Source organism: Aspergillus piperis (assembly GCF_003184755.1).
Source record: "Aspergillus piperis CBS 112811 unplaced genomic scaffold BO85scaffold_9, whole genome shotgun sequence".
NCBI classification, from domain to species: domain Eukaryota; kingdom Fungi; phylum Ascomycota; class Eurotiomycetes; order Eurotiales; family Aspergillaceae; genus Aspergillus; species Aspergillus piperis.
Window position 1 is genome coordinate 158,313 of NW_020291599.1, and position 18,395 is coordinate 176,707.

At 48.5% G+C, this 18,395-nt stretch overlaps 8 protein-coding genes and 1 non-coding gene across 9 annotated transcripts; 4 read left to right on the plus strand and 5 right to left on the minus strand.

Annotated features, from left to right (window-relative positions):
- Positions 1-33: 33 nt before the first annotated feature.
- On the minus strand, positions 34-2,405 carry BO85DRAFT_421010 (Zn(II)2Cys6 transcription factor; the record flags this gene model as incomplete). Its single annotated transcript, XM_025657914.1, has 4 exons — positions 34-1,053; positions 1,118-2,081; positions 2,146-2,234; positions 2,301-2,405. The coding sequence occupies 4 exons, from the start codon at positions 2,403-2,405 to the stop codon at positions 34-36; spliced, it is 2,178 nt and encodes a 725-aa protein (XP_025515301.1).
- Positions 2,406-2,902: 497 nt separating this feature from the next.
- Positions 2,903-4,048, plus strand: BO85DRAFT_397382 (NAD(P)-dependent alcohol dehydrogenase; the record flags this gene model as incomplete). The annotated part of the gene is made up of 3 exons (XM_025657019.1): positions 2,903-3,185; positions 3,267-3,696; positions 3,754-4,048. Coding segments are annotated over 3 exons (1,008 nt in total), but the record flags the coding sequence as incomplete, so codon positions are not given.
- Positions 4,049-4,685: 637 nt separating this feature from the next.
- BO85DRAFT_372697 (bromodomain-containing protein) lies at positions 4,686-5,051 on the minus strand (the record flags this gene model as incomplete). The annotated part of the gene is made up of 1 exon (XM_025656050.1): positions 4,686-5,051. The coding sequence occupies one exon, from the start codon at positions 5,049-5,051 to the stop codon at positions 4,686-4,688; it is 366 nt and encodes a 121-aa protein (XP_025515303.1).
- Positions 5,052-5,711: 660 nt separating this feature from the next.
- On the plus strand, positions 5,712-6,656 carry BO85DRAFT_459457 (short-chain dehydrogenase/reductase; the record flags this gene model as incomplete). Its single annotated transcript, XM_025661658.1, has 2 exons — positions 5,712-6,278; positions 6,330-6,656. 2 exons carry the CDS (start codon positions 5,712-5,714, stop codon positions 6,654-6,656), a joined length of 894 nt encoding a protein of 297 aa, XP_025515304.1.
- Positions 6,657-7,448: 792 nt separating this feature from the next.
- BO85DRAFT_421015 (short-chain dehydrogenase) lies at positions 7,449-8,693 on the minus strand. Its single transcript, XM_025657915.1, has 5 exons — positions 8,590-8,693; positions 7,937-8,530; positions 7,809-7,877; positions 7,648-7,741; positions 7,449-7,581 (listed from the first exon to the last, which is right to left on the minus strand). The coding sequence occupies exons 1-5, from the start codon at positions 8,677-8,679 to the stop codon at positions 7,475-7,477; spliced, it is 954 nt and encodes a 317-aa protein (XP_025515305.1). The 5' UTR covers positions 8,680-8,693; the 3' UTR covers positions 7,449-7,474.
- Positions 8,694-9,323: 630 nt separating this feature from the next.
- BO85DRAFT_397387 (Zn(II)2Cys6 transcription factor) lies at positions 9,324-11,299 on the minus strand (the record flags this gene model as incomplete). Its single annotated transcript, XM_025657020.1, has 4 exons — positions 9,324-10,133; positions 10,200-10,346; positions 10,410-10,835; positions 10,907-11,299. 4 exons carry the CDS (start codon positions 11,294-11,296, stop codon positions 9,447-9,449), a joined length of 1,650 nt encoding a protein of 549 aa, XP_025515306.1. The 3' UTR covers positions 9,324-9,446.
- An 834-nt stretch (positions 11,300-12,133) lies between these two features.
- BO85DRAFT_t148 lies at positions 12,134-12,224 on the plus strand. The gene has a single exon. It is a non-coding gene; the product is annotated as a tRNA-Pro (tRNA).
- Positions 12,225-12,984: 760 nt separating this feature from the next.
- Positions 12,985-14,388, plus strand: BO85DRAFT_372217 (uncharacterized protein; the record flags this gene model as incomplete). Its single annotated transcript, XM_025656030.1, has 1 exon — positions 12,985-14,388. One exon carries the CDS (start codon positions 12,985-12,987, stop codon positions 14,386-14,388), a length of 1,404 nt encoding a protein of 467 aa, XP_025515307.1.
- A 661-nt stretch (positions 14,389-15,049) lies between these two features.
- BO85DRAFT_514109 (OPT oligopeptide transporter) lies at positions 15,050-17,677 on the minus strand (the record flags this gene model as incomplete). The annotated part of the gene is made up of 3 exons (XM_025664742.1): positions 15,050-15,639; positions 15,718-17,147; positions 17,223-17,677. The coding sequence occupies 3 exons, from the start codon at positions 17,675-17,677 to the stop codon at positions 15,152-15,154; spliced, it is 2,373 nt and encodes a 790-aa protein (XP_025515308.1). The 3' UTR covers positions 15,050-15,151.
- Positions 17,678-18,395: the final 718 nt, after the last annotated feature.

Below are 18,395 nucleotides of genomic sequence, written 5' to 3' on the forward strand. Positions count from 1 at the left end.
CGAAATGTCAATAATTCACAATCCCGAATCTCATCACTCTCCTGAAGTACCAGCCATCATCTCCTGCATTGCATCATCCACCCCACCAAACACATCCCATGAGAAATCTAACAACTCCATCGCCGACTCCGGCTGAGGATCCATGAAAAACGACAAAAGCTCAGGTGTAGCATCCGGCTGCTGCGTGGGCACATAGTAGGGATCTACCGAGACCGGCCCTGCATTACCATTACCAGTGATGCCATCGGTACACGACCCTTCATTGAAGGTAGTTGTAGGCAAGTCCATTATCGACACCCCTTGACCACTGAAATTATCGTGCAACGTCCCGCTACTTCCTGATGGAAGTGATGCCGATAAATGACCAAGCCTCCGAGCAAACCGCCGCACCGTAGCCTTCGTGATACAATCCAATACATCGCGAGTTCGTTTCACTTCAAGCCAATATTCCCCGGTGGCGCTGAGGATGTCTGAAGCGGACTTTAGGGCTTGCAAGACGGTGTCGAGGGCTGTTTCTTCTTCTTCTAATCCATTTGGTGCCCAGATACAATAAAATATAGTGATCGTGCACAGGAACAACGATTGCACAATCGTCCGGTTATAGTGCAGCATGCTGGTAATGTATAAATGGCGGTAAAGCCTTGTGCAATCCAGGGCGGAATCAAAGCACAACTTGATCAAGGTCTTGGACGGGTATGGGAAGAGAGGATTTGGGCGTACGACCAACATCACTAACTCATGGTACCTGATCTCGAGCAGACTGTTTAGATAGTACGATGGGCTTTGTGGGTGATGCTGAGGAATGGTTGCTTTCCACTGCCGTAGACGGTGAAGTATATCTTGTTGCCAGTGGTTAGGGTCTGTGATGGTGGGATGCGTGTAAGGGGGGTAATTTCGGTCGACGCAGTACAAAACGCATTTTATTTCCGCGCTGAAGCGAGCGAGTTTGAAGAGGTGGATCGCACTAGACATGTCGGTTATCCCTGGTGTAGAGGGTTGATTTGGGATCGGTTGGTCTGGTCGTAGGTCCTCGTCGTTGATGTCGTGTGGTAACTATGTTGACTATTAGCGTTGTCTTCTCTCTTAAGTAGAGCCTGCATGGAAGAACGCAAGATACCCTCAGATCACACTGCTCATCCATAATACCTATTGCCCTACCGAGTGAAGTGCACAGGTAACGATCCATTGCATACACGCACCAGAAAACCCGGGTGCGCATCTCTTGATCGAATTCGGTGAAGGCAGAGCCTCGAACATTACGATGCAAACCAAGTTCCAAAACATGAGCCAGACAATGGTAATGCAGTGTCCACAGACTGATCGCCGAGGAAGGATTATGAAATGTGTACATTTGCAAAAGCAGCATGCATTGTACGCCACCCACCGACGATTTCTGGAAAATGGTGTCCAAATGAACTATCGCTGAGGCACAGTATCCTTCTGCAGAAAGAAGTATCTTCAGTTGTTGCGATCGGATAGTGGCCCCAATGGCCAGGACCATGTAGATCTGGAATTGATCGATGGGCAGGAGGAGTTCGATGCCATTGTAAGCCTTTTGCAGAAGTTCTAGGTGAGATGGTTGATGCAGGAATGGGTATTGCCCATGGACTGCTTGGAAATACGCCTGTGTCAACCACTGGGCCTGTTCTAGGTCAGATGGAAGACCTTTGGGCTGAATATCGAGAAGCTCAGCAGGGACGAAGTTGGTTCCTCCGGTTTGGGGAACTGGTTCTTGTGCCAATCCGGCTCGTCGTCCAAGACCGGTTAGCACGAACCTGGTAAAGAATAATCCGCTGGAAGGGCCCAAGTATCGAAGATCCGCCTCTGCGTTGATCGAGACCAGTCCAAGTTGATCCGTGATGTCACGCGCTGGGCCCCAGTCATCCTTGTCGTTCCCAATTTGGGAAGTATTTGCTTCAGGAGCAGAGGAAGGATTCGATCCTCTGTTGACCGAGCCACGATGACGATCCAAGGGAACACGTCCCTCAGGTTCATCAGGTTTGTGGAGGTCAATGTATGGTAGGTGCTCCCGGATGATGGACTCTAGCCATTCTATTCGCGCTTCTAGCTCATCGACGTAACTAGAATAGTATTTTAGTATGTGGGTATAAGCAGGCTGTTCAGATCAATGATTAGCTGGCTTACTTTCGGGAAATGTCACGGACTGAAACTCCTCCAACGCACTCTACATGGGCTCGTTGGCAACCCCCACAGACGGGAGTAACTCCGTCGCACTAGAAGAGACTATTGGATTAGATTTAATGATAGAAGAAGCCAGCGTGTGCCATCAGCGCACTCACACGGATTTTCCGTTTCTGACACCGAGCACACGCGGTCATTATCCGGCCTCGGGGGACCGTCCGACGTCGGGCATGTCGGGCTGGAAGTACTCTCTCACTCTGCATTATCCTAACCAGTAATAGAAGTCATATCATGTAAATAGAGACGGAATAATGATCGAAGATCAGCGTACACATGCTATTGTTGGTGATGATTGTCCAAGACCTTCTTTCCTTAGAAATGATAAAATTGATTAGTCAGCTATCTGGTCCAAACACAACATCGATGACAAACTAACTATAATCACTCTAGTAGTCATCCAATGTCTCCAAAACGTACATTTGCTCATATGACCAATGGATCTCCTTCAATTCAATTGGTGCCTCTCCGGTCTCGTAAGCTACCTACTTGCTTGTCAGACAGTTGACGGTGGTGAGACGGGTCAAAAACCCGCAATGTAGGGCAGGCGAGGACGGACAATAAAACCCGCAGCGGAGAATACCTCCGCAACAACTGAATAGGCAGAGAAAGTGGTATATAAGATACCTAGACAAGTTCCTATCCATCTGTCTCTTCTGTTATCTATACAATCATTATTTCAAACGTGTCTCTCAGAAATAACATGGCTTTAACCTACGATGTCTTCCGCGGCTCTCCCGAGAGCAAGATCGTCAGCGACAAAGTCTCTAGCGATCTCGACTACAACGAAGTCTTCATCAAGACCCTCGCATCCGGCGTCTGCGGAACAGATGAGCACTATCTGAAGACAAGTCAAGTCCTGGGCCACGAAGGTGTGGGGATCATCAAGGCCATTGGGCCCGGCGTGCGGACGGTCAAAATCGGTGACCGCGTGGGATTTGGGTTCACTCATGGGATCTGTGCGCGATGTGATAACTGCGCGAAAGGTAAGATATCTATACAGCCATCGCTTTCATGACTTGTTATATCTTGGAAGTATACTAACGAACCTTGCCCGGGTGCCAAAGATATGGACCAATATTGCCGAGAAAAGAAACAATACGGCACAAACGATTTCAACAACGGCAGCTTCAGCTACGGCGCCATCTGGGATGCAAACTGTGTGTTTCGCATCCCGGACGAGATGGAAACAGCCCATGCCGCACCCCTGATGTGCGCAGGGGCTACGGTGTGGACAGTTCTGACACGGTTCGACATGCGCCCTGGTGATCGAGTTGGCATACAGGGCGTGGGCGGTCTCGGTCACCTGGCTATCAAGCTGGCTGCTGCTATGGGGTACCATGTCGTCGTGCTCTCGAGCTCCGAGGCTAAGAGGCAAGAGGCTATGGAGTACGGCGCGTCGGAGTACCATGTCTTCCGGGCGGAAAGCCCTCTCCAGTCATTCAAGCCTTTGAAGCATCTCCTGCTTTGTGGGAGTGCTAATGTGAAGTATTCTTCGTGAGTTGTTCTGCTGTTGCTCCTGGTGCTTCATGCGTAGGGCGTATGACTGATTAGACACGTTGTGGACAGAATCCTACCACTCATGGATAGCCCTAGTGCTATTTATCCCCTGACTGCAACTTTTGAGCCCTCTCCAATTCCTACATTGGAGCTATGCTTCAAGGGCTGTAAGATCCAGGGCTCCTTGGTTGCTTCCCGTCAGAGTACACAGGCACTTTTGGAGTTTGCGGCGAAGAAGCAGATTTATCCAACTATAATGACCTTTCCGTTCACTAGCGCTGGCATAGAAGAGGCGATGAGCCAATTGAGAGATGGTAAGGTGCGCTATAGGGCTGTGCTCATGCGGGAGATATAGATAGTCTTGATAGTTCATCAACATGCAATTCTCAGCAATGCGGTGTTAAGTACTATATGAAATCAGACTCAGAAATTCATGTTAGCAGAAACATTTAGTCTAGCACAAGCTGGATATGAGATATCCTCGCGGGAGTAACTAGGATCTCTTTTACAGTGAGAACAGTATGAATAGCATTTGGAATCGGAATAGATACGGATGTAAATCAAGTGCGGAATGTGATTCACATGCTGGCGCGCAAGTCGAATTCCTAAACTTGAGTCTGCATATTGCTCGATATCTGATCTTCTAGATTCTTGTATATTCTTGCATCATATTTTAGGACACAGTATATAAGGGCTTTCAACAATAAAATAAGCACATACGACCACAGGGTGTGGAAAACAGGGCTTCCCGTCCGCTCAGCCGTACTTAAGCCACACGCCGGGAGGTTAGTAGTTGGGTGGGTGACCACCAGCGAATCCCTTCTGTTGTATGTTTTTATATTTTTACAGTCTTTTTTGCCTCGTCAAAGCTCATGGCCAGTACCGCCCTACACTCAGCAATGCAAATACCAACCGGTCTTTACAAAGCTCTGCTTCAATCACTTAGCGGTAGGCTGAAATCCAGCAGAATAATTGAGGCGCAAGGATCAATCCTCCAGTAAGTCGAACCACTCCGGTATCTCCTTGATTAGAGAATACATGTATTTCTCCAGCTTGGATGCGCACTTGGAATATACCGTTGTTGCCTCATTATACTGCCGACAATTGCGAAAGATCAACTTGAGATCGTCGACAAGGGCTTTCGGGGTAGAATACGAATCATTCTCCAATCTTTCTTCCATTGTCGGTAGATCCATTGGGGATTCAATGACCTTGTAATAATCCGGGACTTCGTCTTTGTTGACTGGAGAGAGGAAGGGCCAAGCTTGTTTGTGGGCTTGGATTTGGCTAAGGAACCGCCGGAGTTCATTGAAATGAGGCCCATGTCGGGGTTCCCGTGCTAGCTTGTCCATTTCCGGAGACCACCCAGTAGCCCGGATAGCAGGAATTGAGAGTCGATTAATCAGAGTGACGGCGCCGTTAAGCCATGCTGGTTATATCAAGTGATAGACACTGATTGATTAATCGTCCTGTAAACGGGTCCACAGAAGGTCATATTAAAGTAAATCTTAGAATAGAAGAATAAGAAGAAATAAGGTTAAGGTAAAAGAATCATTATCGATACTGAACTGCTCCTCGAACTCCTACTAGTAATAAACCGAGAATAATCATTCAATATGCCAAAGAAATCCCTCTGGGCGACAAGACCGAGCCCCCAAGAGACCCCATGCGGAGACTCTCGTGCTCTTCAAATATGATCCTTAAAGCTTATTTCTTGTTCTGCTCTCTTTGCTATGCGTTAAAGTTGGGCAAGGCGGCCGCATTCGACAATGACAACTAAGCCAACGACCCCTGATGGACTAAGTCGGCGGAGGAAGCGGCCGCGGTGGAGATAAGTCATACCATAACTAGGGTCCGGGAAGCCCGCGGATAGTTGTTCATCAGAAGCACTGCATGCAATTTTGAGAAACTCACTATAATATCCAGTCAGTCCCAGAGCAACTGAACCAGCGTTATCGCGCATCTTTCAACAATCAAGCGACCTAGTCAAACAGATCACCAGCAGAGCAAAGATGTTCACGTCAACCAAGCCCACGTTCACCCCCTCAACCGACATCCCTTCCCTAAAAGACAAAGTCATCCTAGTGACAGGTGGCACCAGTGGCCTAGGGAAGCAGTCCATCATTGAGCTCGCCAAACATGGACCCAAGGAAATTTGGCTTGCGGCTCGCGACCCTAAAAAGGCCGCCTCCGCAGTTACATCTATCAAAAGCGGTCTTCCCGAACCAGTCAACATCAAAACCCTCGACATGGACCTAACGTCCCTAGACTCTGTGAAACAAGCAGCCGAAAGGTTTCTATCTGAATTGTCCAGACTTGATATCCTGCTCTTGAATGCAGGAATAATGTCAGTCCCCCCGGGCCTGACCAATGAAGGCTACGAGATACAATTCGGAACAAACCATTTGGGCCACGCACTACTCGCGAAACTATTGACACCTCTTCTGCTGGAGACAACTGCATTGCCAGGAGGATTAGATGTGCGAGTAGTTGTTTTGACTTCTTATGCGCATAACTATGCTCCGGAATTTGGGATCCAGTTCGACACGCTCAAAAGCCGCGCGGAGGGGATGAATACTGTTGCGCGGTATGGTCAGAGCAAGCTGGCCAATCTACTATGGGGGAGGTAGATGGCACGACAGTATCCCCAGTTAACTGTGCCGCTGGTTCATCCGGGGCTCGTGCGGACAAACTTGGCGACTACTATGGGTCAAGGGAGTTTTATTATGAGGATGCTGTGGTGGATTGCGAGCCTTGTTACAGGGGTCGATGTTGAGACCGGGGCCCTGAATCAGCTTTGGGCTGCTACTTCTCCCCAGGTTGAGAGTGGGCAGTATTACGTTCCTGTTGGGAAGGCAAAGGATGGGAGTAAGTATGCCCAAGATTTGGGACTCGGGAAGGAGCTTTGGGAGTGGACAGAGAGGGAGCTGGAAGCATATATGGATGCGTCGGCTTGATGGTTCTGATGCGGTTGACTGGTGGATTTGGTTTAATAACCAGAAATCGAGTATTAAGAATAATAATGTATTCTATGGTGCGGGCTGCAATTAGAATAAGTTTGACACTATACTAGATGTAGGACATTTTGTGTGAGGGCCTATCCCATTCGCCTTAATGACCCTCTTGAGGCCAGCGGCCGCCTCCTCCGCGTCAGCATATGCCGCCCGGTGCAACAGGCTTCTAAGCAACGGTGATCATTCTTTCCCGATAATCCATGGCTCTGTGGATACGTATCAGGACCTGTGCGATTATACGTGCAATATAACACTTCTGTTCAGTTTTTAAGTTTGCCGGATCAGTCTGTCCCACTGGGTCAAACCCGTTAGGGTGCGGGTTATGCGGCCGCATTTCCCGCGCGGGACTCTTCGTGTAGATCTCTACCCCAACAGAACTAGGAAGCATGAGCATCCATTTAGAACAGTGAGATCACTCTTAGCAGAATACGCTCGGGAAAGACGATCGGCTTCTACTAGATAGATGTAGAAAAATAATTAACGCATGCTTTACCCCTTATATAATACTCATAACCCACCCATCATGAGAAAAGCCAGACTTGATACTCTGATTCAGGTTCAAGTTGAAAAATACAGTTATAGTTACTACTCGGCACAAAGGATCTCGAAACCCCTGACCACTATCAGCACGCGAGCCTTCTTGTAGTTATCCCAATTGACAAAGACAAGTGTATAGAAGGATATTGATTCAGTTACACTTGAGAAAATCCTAATATTCCTCTATGGAGCTGTGCTAGGACATAACAATTTATCCGACATCCCTACATATAAGGTTTTACTTGTTGCAAACTCCAGTCCCAGAACTTCTCTCCAAGAGTTGGGTCCACTAAGTCCTTCCGGACCTTTTCGACCTTACCGAAAGGCGAAACTAACGAGAACAGGTTAGCAGGTTAGAGTATGTCCAGTAGAGTAAAATTGCGCAGGAGTGTCGCACCCCATCCCCCGTTATCCTCCTCTGTAATAGTGTCACTGAGACCGGCGAACAATTCGGTATAGGCGCCATTGATCGGCTCCGATGCGATGAGTTTCTACAAAAATAATTAGTTGAGTATAGTAGAGAAACAAAGAATGCATGAGAGCGGGTTGCAAGCTTACAAACATCGTGAGCTCCATTTTGGACATATTTTGCTGGAGATTCGTCACGAAATTGCCAGGGTTGAGAGACTGGAGTTTGCAGTCAGTGCTGATGAAGCCTGCCGGAGTATACGCCGTGATGTACTCACCAAGTTAATAATGCCAGTACCTTTAGTTCTTCTCACAAACTCCGCCGAATGAACTACAGAAGCTGCCTTGCTCCGAGAGTACTTCATCCAAGCGCCCTCGTCTCTGTGGTAGTCCATATTAGTCAAATCGATAGCAGGATTTGGTGCAGCGTCGGCAGCACTCGAGGAGACCCAGATGACGCGGACAGAGTTTTTGGGTGCGATGTTTGCCGCAGTCTCAAGTGCCGGGCGAAGAAAATAGGTCAGCAGGAAGTGGCCGAGATTGTTTACTCCATACTGAAGCTCATAGCCCTGCTTGGTTCGAGAGCCTGCTGGCGGGATCATGACACCCGCATTGTTCCACAGGACATCCAAGCGATTTTCTTTTGCGAGGAACTCGGTGGCTGTCTGCTTGATAGCGGTCAAATCATCAAGTTGAAGCTTGAGAAATAGCAGTTCGCCCTTGGAGGATGGATGGGCAGCCGTTATCTCCTCGATTGCCTCCTTGGTCTTCGTCTCGGAACGGGCAGCAAGATAAACCTTGCCGTTATGTTGGTACAGAATCTTGGTGAGGAGTTTCCCGAGTCCCCCCGAGGCACCTGTTACAATGAACACCTGTTCTAGAAAATTAGCTAATTGATCGGGGAGGGAGGATTGTGATACGGGTTGCGCACCTTGCCAGTTTGGTCCGGCAGGTTCTTCTCAGTTAATGTTGGCTTATTAGGCAGAACAGTGCTGCATCTCATTGAAAAGTTAAGGCTCATTGTGTCGGGCAGAGGTTGTGAAGGTGGGAAATACTAATAAAAAGATGTCTAGTTGTGGTGGGAGCCGATGGATTAAATAGCTCTTTATGTTGCATCCGGAGAGCTCACCTTGCAACAAATCTACTACGGATGGCCGAACCTAATTTCAGATGACGGTTTTCTGTGGCGTCTCTTTCTGCCGCTAAATGCGGCCGCACCCCCCGCTGACCTGGAATGACAAAGTTCGAGACAATAACTAGCGGGAAAAATATTTGGAACGACCCACCAGTCCCCAGGGTGAGCTTTGGAGGGACCCAAGCCAGTCGGAGAGGCGGTCATCCCGGCAAGCACCAGAGATAAACCACATTGATTGTGCGGACGCTCACGCAATTCCAACTTTACGCAGTCGTCAATTTCTTGACCACAACTTGTCCTCGATTGTGTCACTTTGATCCGTGCCTTTCGGTTATTCGACCCGTACATAACACATAGGCCTAGCTGGGGTTTCATTTTCCCACGGTCGTAAACTGGCAATCTGTCAGTATCTTTACACTTCAGCCTATACAAGCCATTTGAAAGAGCATGAAAGCGCAAACGATCGAAGGAGTCGTTGCAGAATAACTCCTGCCAATGCAGTCTCAGGCCTAGAGGCCTTACCTTGGAGCCTTGAGAACAGCAATGAACAGACATATACACATACTATATTAATAACGAGGTATGTGACAGTGCACTCGTTATTGCCGCCCTAGCACCATCTTCAACGAGTTATATTGATGCTACCATCGAAGTTACTTTGCAGCTCCACGATAAACCTCGTTGAGAGCAAGATACTCAGACGCCAACTTCCACCGTTGACTCAACCTCCCCATGCAAGCCTCTACATCCGCTAGTAGGCCCTTGGCTTCTTCGTCGGCGCCTTCGCGATAGACCCATTGGAATGTCACCATGGAGCAGTACAGTGCATCCAGTAGTAACGGGCTCAATCTCCCCATTTGGTCGTTACGTTGATTAGACACAAAATCCATAATATCCGTGGTTGTTCTGTGCGCCTGGTTGCTGATATTCCGCACTACCAGGGTGGCCTGGACCTGGGCGGCGAGTTCGTCCGGTCCTTTAACGTCGCCGGAGGTAGTATAACCTGGTTCATTGCTAAGTTTTTCTGGGCAGCAGTAGTTGTCTAGCAGCAAAAAGAGGGCCGACCATGTCAGACACCGAGGAGCAAGGAGTCTAATATATCCGTTCGTGGGGGAAGAGTCCATCTCTTCGGCGACAATGAAGCTGAAGGTGTTCAGGTCCTCGGTAAGGCTAAGAACAGAAGTGATATGGTCTGCAAGGCCTGCTGGCGAATCGCTGCGGTGTGCGGCAACGCGACTAATGAACATGGCCGACTGACAGAGGCGAGAGAAGGGCGACATAGGAGTCAAAAGGGGTGTTGTAACCTGATAATATATTATGTTGGCTACATCACCCAGATCCTATTGGGAGAAAAAGATATCAGTCGAGAGACAACAATACAAGATAAAGAGCAGATGTGTATTCACCCATGCGTCATCATCCACAGGGAGGACATCTGTATCTGCAGGTTCTGGGAGGCAAAATCTCCTCCGGCTGCCTAGGGAGATTGTGCGATCCAGGATGTATATAGCCCACCACACACGTCTTCTCTCCTCCAGCTCTGTCCAAGTCATCTGTTGTAAATAATCAGTGACAATCCTTCCCCGTAGCGTTCCTTGGACCATTTATAGACATACAGCGGGACTCATAATTTTCATTGTATCTTTACCAGGTGTAATACCAAGTAGCTCGGTGAGTCGGGCACATGCTCCTACGGTCATCCAAGCCGCCGGATAGATGGAGTGACTGTATTCGTACAAGGCTATCAAAGTCATAGCCTGTAGGTAGATAAATGACACAGCTCCACTGGCTTCTAAGGTCGCCAAGAAACCTTTCGCAGACGAATAAAGTTTGCTGGTTATCTTCGGAGCAGGCGGTGGTGGGAGGGTGATTAGCTTCATTGCGAGGAAAAGCAGCGCAATGTCTGGCCCACCGTCCTTCAGCGAGATGCCGAGGTCCAGTCGCTTCTTCGAAATGATTGGCACCCACGGATGGATTGTATCGAAGTAAAGCGAAGTTGTGTCCATAACGAAATTGGGCTGATTGAGGATGGAGAGTATATCCTGTATATTCATCAGCAAGATTGCAGTGATAATGGTACGGACAAAGTAACGATAGTTTGCTTGCTACCGACCATCGGAATATTGGCAGCTGGCCTTGGGAGTTGCATATTGGACCATTTATAGCAGTCTATATCCAAAAACAAAGCTGACGGAAAGCTAGTAGGTTCTCGGTTGGGTCCGATAGGTTCAGTGGCAAGGCTGCTTGAGCTCGAAATGCCGGCTGTAGCAGACAAAGAATCTTGCTCGGTGATGCTTCCAAGTCTTTCTTCCAGTTCGGTTAGCCTTGCTTGAAGGTTTTCGAGGTCGGCCGCAGTCGGGGGCGGCTTTGGGGTATCAGCATAGTCGCACGTGCGGCTGGTGCGAAGGCACAGGCTACACTGGGGTAACCGTTTGTCACATCTTCGTTTTTGTCGTTTGCAGGCGACACATGCTTGAGAGGCTATATTCTCGGAGCGCTCCATGAGGTTCTATCAAGCTTCCAACCCGTATGGTGTTGTCATTGGAGATGTGGTCGTGTTTTGAAGGGGCAATGATGTGCCGAGCGTGGCAAACTCTGTCTAAAGGGGTTTAGCGCAATTGTAAGGTGCAGATAACGTAGCTTTAGGGTTAAAAAGTGAGTTGATATTTATGTTGTTAGTGTGGAACCAGCACCTCCCTATACTTATATCATTGAATAAATTTATATATCATGATTCTTATACATATCATCCCTCTTCGCCCCCGGCTGTCGGCATCGGGTTGGGCATACGAAACCGAATCAAGGGGGCCGATGGCATTGAGTGCGCCATACAGGACTAGCTATCTGCAGATAGCCTGCAACTTCTAAAAAACTTTCACATTGAAGCAGCCGAAAGCAGCCAGAATGAAATGCTACTTCACTCAACTCACCGTGCCGAAGGTGACGCTCGCAACGCTCGCAGAACCACAAGTGGTTGAGATAGCGATGTTACAGATCATTCAATCAGTTTCAGGATGAAGTTTCTCATCTTTTTTTCTGAATCATTCCTACTGAAAAGGTTAAGAGTGTCTTATTCATAGGTAAATAATTAGAGAGGGTCAGAGTGACTCCCAAACGTACACAGAAGACTGGTGATAATGATGGTGTCGTTAATGAACGTACTTTTAGTTGTATATCGAGACATTCTGTAGCAGTTCCAGGTACTGAAATCTGCTTCTGACATCATTATTGAAGATAGAATATTGTTTTATAAGTGGTTTCCTTTTACTGTCTGGCGACCCATGATCTCCTCATATGATAAAGCTTATATTTCCTCTATTACATTAAATGCACACAACAAGCCCGGGTGGTCTAGTGGTATGATTCTCGCTTAGGGATACAAACCCAAGCATATCTGCGAGAGGTCCCGCGTTCGATCCGCGGCTCGGGCCTTGTACCTTCCTTTTTGGATATCTTTTTCCTTTCTTACAATTTATCTTTTAACTACTTCTTCTTCTCTAACTAACCTTCTTCTCTTCGTGGTGAATGAAAATCGTGAATAGAAAGAAGTGCACTACATTTTGTGGCACTGAATTTGAGGACTGACTAATTCTGGCCAAGTAATCACGAATTCAAATCCCGCTACTTTTACACTTTTATTTATAACATCGTCAAGGTATTCAGTCATTATGAGAAGATCATCATAAGTAAAATCTCAAATAATCTCACTTGAATCTTTCCATCTACGCTATAATCTTTATATAATTTATGTATGAATTATAGCTGGGTAGAAAGTCTCTTCATCCACTGTTAAATGATCCCGCTGTTATGGCTCTGCTCACAGACGCTCCAATTACTGTGAGTCTGGTCAACTCGTTCGGCGGTACTTGTTACGAGCACCCTTGTGGGTGAGATAAGAGAAGGACAATCGGTCGGATGGCTTTGAGTTATGCGCTTAGTAGCAGAATTTGAATGTCTTCAACTCGGTTTAGGAACCTCTGCCTGCATAGTCTCCGTGATAGGGCTGGTTGAAGTTCTGCCGGTTGTGATGACATCACGAGTCTCCACTTGGTCTAAGATTCAACCATCAACCTTAATTGTTCTTCGAGATTCACCCCCTGGGATGATCGGTGAAATCCGCCAGCTCCTGGCATTGCGAAGAAAACATTTTACACACTGATACTTGGCGAGGATGCAACCGGCTACATTGGAATGAACCAGACAAGCGAGGCGCCTCTCTTCGTAGTGGAAGAGGTCATCTGCGCCTACCCCATCAGCACCTTCTACGACTCGTGTCCGCGATATCTCTTCTATGCCCTCCTTCTAGCCACTTGTGTCACTCGCTGGACCGGCTGGCTCGCAGACGTCTTCCTGGGTGCGGCAGCAACATATGCCGGAACCGCCGCTATCCAAGCCTTCATTCTCGTTTCCAATCCGGCTGAACACAATCCCTACGAGCTCATAACAATCCCCTTAGTCTCCGATAACACCTCGCTATGGAACAGCTTCCCATCGCTAATCACCGGGGCCGATCAAATCGAACTGAGTCCAGCTGCACTTGAGCTAGACGCCGACGCCGTTCTCGCCATAGTAGTAACAGCTTACCTCACCTTCCTTCCTCTTCAATGCTGGTCCCGTGCTTTCTCCCATGAAAGAGCTCGTTATATTCTTTTCGGCTTATGGCACATTCTCATGCTTGCAGGGTCTATCTGTGCCCTGATATATTGGCCCACTCTCCGCGACACCCCTATCCAATACACCTTTTGCTACCCGGATCTTCCACCCATGGGCACCGTCTCTAGTGACGGATGGGAGGCATGGCAGCGCACCTCAACCTGGAACAACAGTGTCTGGGAAATATTCAGCAACAGCTCAATGTTTGACCAGTTACCAGGCGTCTGCTTTTATCCCTGCTTCAACACGACGCAGATTCTGCGCCAACAGACCACTCTTGAGGCGACTGTCGCCACGGGGGACTATCGCGTTCACCAACGAAGCGAGTTCTGGGACGAAGTCGTCTACTCCAAACGCTACATCTACAGTCTCATAGTCCTTACTGTTATCGTGAACTTCTTCCTCTTGTTGTTCAAGATCCTTCCGTATCGATCACGTCTTCCCTCAGCTCAAGTACACAGCATTTGGATCGAGAGGAAGAACATCTTCAATGGATTAAGGAAGGACTTCCGCTCCGCAATATACGTGTCTCAACTTCATCGAACCGATTTTATGGATTCAACGAGGGAGAAGCTCTCTGTGTGGAGACCTACCGGGGGTCTCTTTATCTTACACGCCCTGGGCTCGTGGCTGAGGCTTCTTCTCGATACTATAATACTGTGTGCGTTGGTGTTTAGCATTATCGTGAGCCCGCTGACAGTCATTGCTTTTGTAGTGTGGATTGAGTATTATATCCACGAAGATGGACCATCACAGGAGACGCCGCAGCAAGTGGGACAGTGGTCTCCGTTGGTGTCTATTGGATTTTTGTTGATTTCTGCGGCGATATTGAAGTTGAAGTATTGGGTGGCTTCGAGGGAGGAGCTGGAGGATGAGATCGGGCATCTCCGAGGGAAGTTGAAGCGGTTGGAGAGGCTTAGAGAGGAGAAAGTGTATAAATAGTAAAACCCCAATCAAGTTTATCGTCCAGTTCCGTCCCTTCCGTTTATCAGATCGAAATCTCAATAACCTGGCAATTACTCGAGGACGAAACCTGACAAAAGGTGTTCGATTACAATGGACCACCTCAAAAACCTATCTAATATATATATACAAGTAGAAAGGAACTGCTAATTCCATATAATATCCGCACCGTCCTTATCTGTAAGGTCATATCACGCTCCATACAGTAGCTAACATCTACTAGAGGGCCTTCCCCCCTTCTCCTACCAGATCACCAATTACAATATAGCCAGCCCGTGTAGTCTGCTACAGCTGAATATGGTACCAATACATACAGTGACACCATACCCCCTCCCAAAATGACCCACATGACCCCGAATCCATTCACTATCAACAAGCTGCAGCCTGCCCAAGGCGGTGACCCAAGACAAGTAGGCCCACTCATAAACCTTTCACGGTGTCACTCTCTCAGGGCAAACCTGGGTGGTCTAACGGTTAATCACTCGCGTCGGGTCTTTCATGTCACTTAGTTGAGAGGTTCCGTGTTCGATCCGTATCAGGACCTTGCCTTAGACTCTGAAATATTGTGTCGCCCATTTTTTTGACCTTTTTTTGCTTCGGATCTTTGCCCCTACATGCATCACCATGCTTCCTCTTATTGCTTCCTACTATCCTCTACATACATACACACATCTCCTTCATCGATGAAACACACAAAAAACCACATACAATTTCAAAGAAAGAAAGAAAGAAAGAGTCAACCTCAGATCTTCCCTCCCTCCGGAATCGCCAACAACGTACACCCATCATTATCGCACCCAGCATACGAGACCTCATTCCCCCACCAATTCAAATCGACCTCCTTATACTCGACAGCAAAGAAGATAATAATGGCAGAGATAGCCACTCCACACGACATAGCGGTCGTGAAAACATACGCATACTTCTCCCACCACGCCTGCCACCGTCTCTTGATCCAATAGTTGAAGATGAAGCCCACCACCATCGGACACCACGCGTACGTGACATTGTACGGTGAGATATCGCAGATCCCGTAGAATACCAGCGGAATATAAACGTATCGGAGAATGGAGCGGGGGCGCCATTTGGTGATGAAGTAGAAGGGGATGGGAAGGAGGGCGCCAACGAGAAAGCCGTATAGCAGTGGGTTATAGATCTGTCCTGTGCCGAAGAGGCGGCGTGGGCCGATGGCGCCCCAGATTACAGAGGAGGTATAGAAGTCTCGAGCACCTGTTTTATGTGATCAGAAAATGGGAAATGCGGGACAGTGTGGGAGGAAAGATCAAACTGTGGGATAGGGTGACTTACTGGCGCAGGTGAACTTGTCCGGTTGGGTGGTGGAACACACGTCCTCGATGTTGGCCAGGGCCCAGACATTTACTCCAAGGGAGACAAATGCACCGACGATAGTGGCAGCCAGCTGGGCTGCGAACATTACTCGCGGGGCAATCTTCATATAATGGCCCAGCTTTAGATCAGCCACGAACTGGATGGATTGGGCACAGGCGATGTATCCGAATGCCTTGAAGAGGAGGTTGGCGACGGGTTTGCCGGTGATGGCGTATCCTCCAATGAACTCGGCAATAACGTTGTTCGTTACCTCAGAGTTGGTGATGGCGTAGACCATGCCGTATGGAATCTGCAGCACGAGGCAGAGGATGATGGCGAAGACGATACCCCAGATGGGCATGCCGGTGTCGTACTTGGCGACGCCAATGCAGCCGAACACGAACGCGACAGCCAGAACAACCAGGTACCACCACTCCGGGACCTCCTTGTATTGCTTCATCAAGCGATTGTGGACGTCCTCGTGCTCCTCTCGCGCACTAGCCCATTTCCATAGGGCGCGGAATCCCTTCATGATCTCGCGCCGGTTGTAGAGTGCGACGTGCACGATAGTTGCCAAGTACATGGCGAAGAAGAAAAAGAACATGACGGAGTACCCGGCCGTCAGATACGGTTGACTGTAACCTTCATAGCCTTCTAGGTCGAATTCGCCCTTGCTGTTAAGCACGCGAGTGACATTGTAGGTGTTGCCCGTGTCGTCGAAAACATCGTTGCTGATGATGGGGAAATAAGCGGTCTTCCACACGTTGCTGAAGTAGACGGGGGCAATGACGCAGAAGGCTCCCAGGATAGTGCCGATACCAATGTTGGCCAATGCGTAGAAGGGATAGATGATCGGGTCGTAGAGTGCGTAGATGATGTTCCAATCGAAAGTGGGTAAGGGGTTGAGGCCAAGCCCGGTGATAGTCCCACAAATGATGGCTAGCTTGACGTTATCCGGGGCGATCCAGTTGATCCAGTTGAAGTACGACAAGGCTTGAAAGATATACCCCGGGAACCAGTAGTAGAAGAACATGCCTATGAAGCAGTACATGAAAAAGCGGTATCGGCTGATCTTCCAGCCGTGGACCCGCTCGCGACCTTCATCACTGTGTAGGGCTTTGTTCAGAGCGATGGTTGAGAGGCATTTCGGGTAGATCATGGACGGTGGGTACACTAGGAATCGGCGTACCACGCCGGCACAGCCGTAGCCCAGTAGTTGTGTGGATAGCGTAACGAGGATTTGGAAACCGGCTTGATCGTACAGCGACGTCAGGTTATAGAAGGATTTGGCTTTCAGCACCTGAAAGATGTACGTCACGTAGGCTGTGCCATTGGTACCGCCGAAGGAGACATTAGACATAACAGTGATGAGCATGTGTTCCTTCTGGTTGAAGGGGCCGGGATTCAGACTGAACTTCCAGCCAAACAGGTTCCACTGGCGCGTAGGCAGGGTTTTGGCCATGAAGACCCCGCAGGGGTAGGACAGCAATTGAGCGACAATGGAATATATGACAATAGTGGGATAGCGCAGGGTGAAGAATTGGTTGACCCCCGTGAAGACGATGGTAGCTATCATGCCCAGGAACCAGGCTCGGAAAGTATTGGCCGAGATTTCAGGGTCATCAGTTGGGTCGACCACAGCGCGGACCTCCGGATAGGGAGAGTCATTCTCAATGAGGTCACGATGCTTTTCGATATCTGACATAACCTCCTGCAGCTGAGAGAGATCAATATGCTTGGTATCGGCGTCGAGGATCTCGCGCGCCTGAGCGATGATCTGAACAGGGAAGTTGACGTCAAGTTCATTTTCAGCCACGATCTGCCGCAATTGATCTAAGAGAGATTGCAGATCGGACTCATCGATCTTGGTACCCGTTGCTTTAGCCTTTTCCTTATCAGACTGGCTGCTCAAGGAGATGGGCTCTCTGTAGTCGGCCATCTTGTCCGTATCCTAAGGTGGGTCAATCTAAGGATACATGGGAGAGTACGAATGATGTGTAAAAGTCTTGAATTGACAGATGGAAGCTTCCTCAGGAGCACTGTTATATAAATTTAACCTTCTGTTTATATTTTGAAAGCACGAAGGTGTCGAATGCGTTTTGCTTTAGCACACCATATTGGTGCAAGATAACACACACGCACCTGATGCTATCGCTTGCATTCCGCTTGCATTAGGGCGGCGCCAATCGTTTAAGAACGCAAGACATCCCGCCAATGAGACCGTGACGAAGTTTCTGTGCCACATCCCTCGGCACACGCATGCAATTGGCTTGTATGCTTATCACTTCATGCTGGTGGCGTCGTTCAAAGAGACTGCAGGATGCAGGTCAAGCATGGCATGCGAGGTACCCTCACTGGCAGGAACGGTAAGTGGGAAGCGGATATTGACGGACTAATTCTTATCAAGCAGGCTACGAAGAGATAATTAGAGTTCACAATATGATTGGCCAGCGTGGCAATCAATATAGCCGGGGAATTCAACCCCGCTCTGGTTGAGACAGCGGGATATTACCAACACTAACCTACGGCTCAGCAGGAATCCCCGCTCCCCATGTTCCTGCGGTGATAACCCCATCTAAACCGTTATCTAATATGAGTAAATTCCCCCATTTCTGCCAAAAAAAAAAAAAAAAAGACATCTGTCGTAGACGGAAGCA

Excerpts from the sequence above, each read along its gene's own strand:
- BO85DRAFT_421015 (XM_025657915.1), bottom strand. The coding sequence starts at position 8,679 with ATGAGCCTTAACTTTTCAATGAGATGCAGCACTGTTCTGCCTAATAAG. Across the intron at positions 8,531-8,589 it reads TGCCGGACCAAACTGGCAAG|GTGTTCATTGTAACAGGTGC; the intron begins GTGCGCAACCCG and ends TTTCTAGAACAG. Across the intron at positions 7,582-7,647 it reads GGAGGATAACGGGGGATGGG|TTTCGCCTTTCGGTAAGGTC; the intron begins GTGCGACACTCC and ends TGTTCTCGTTAG.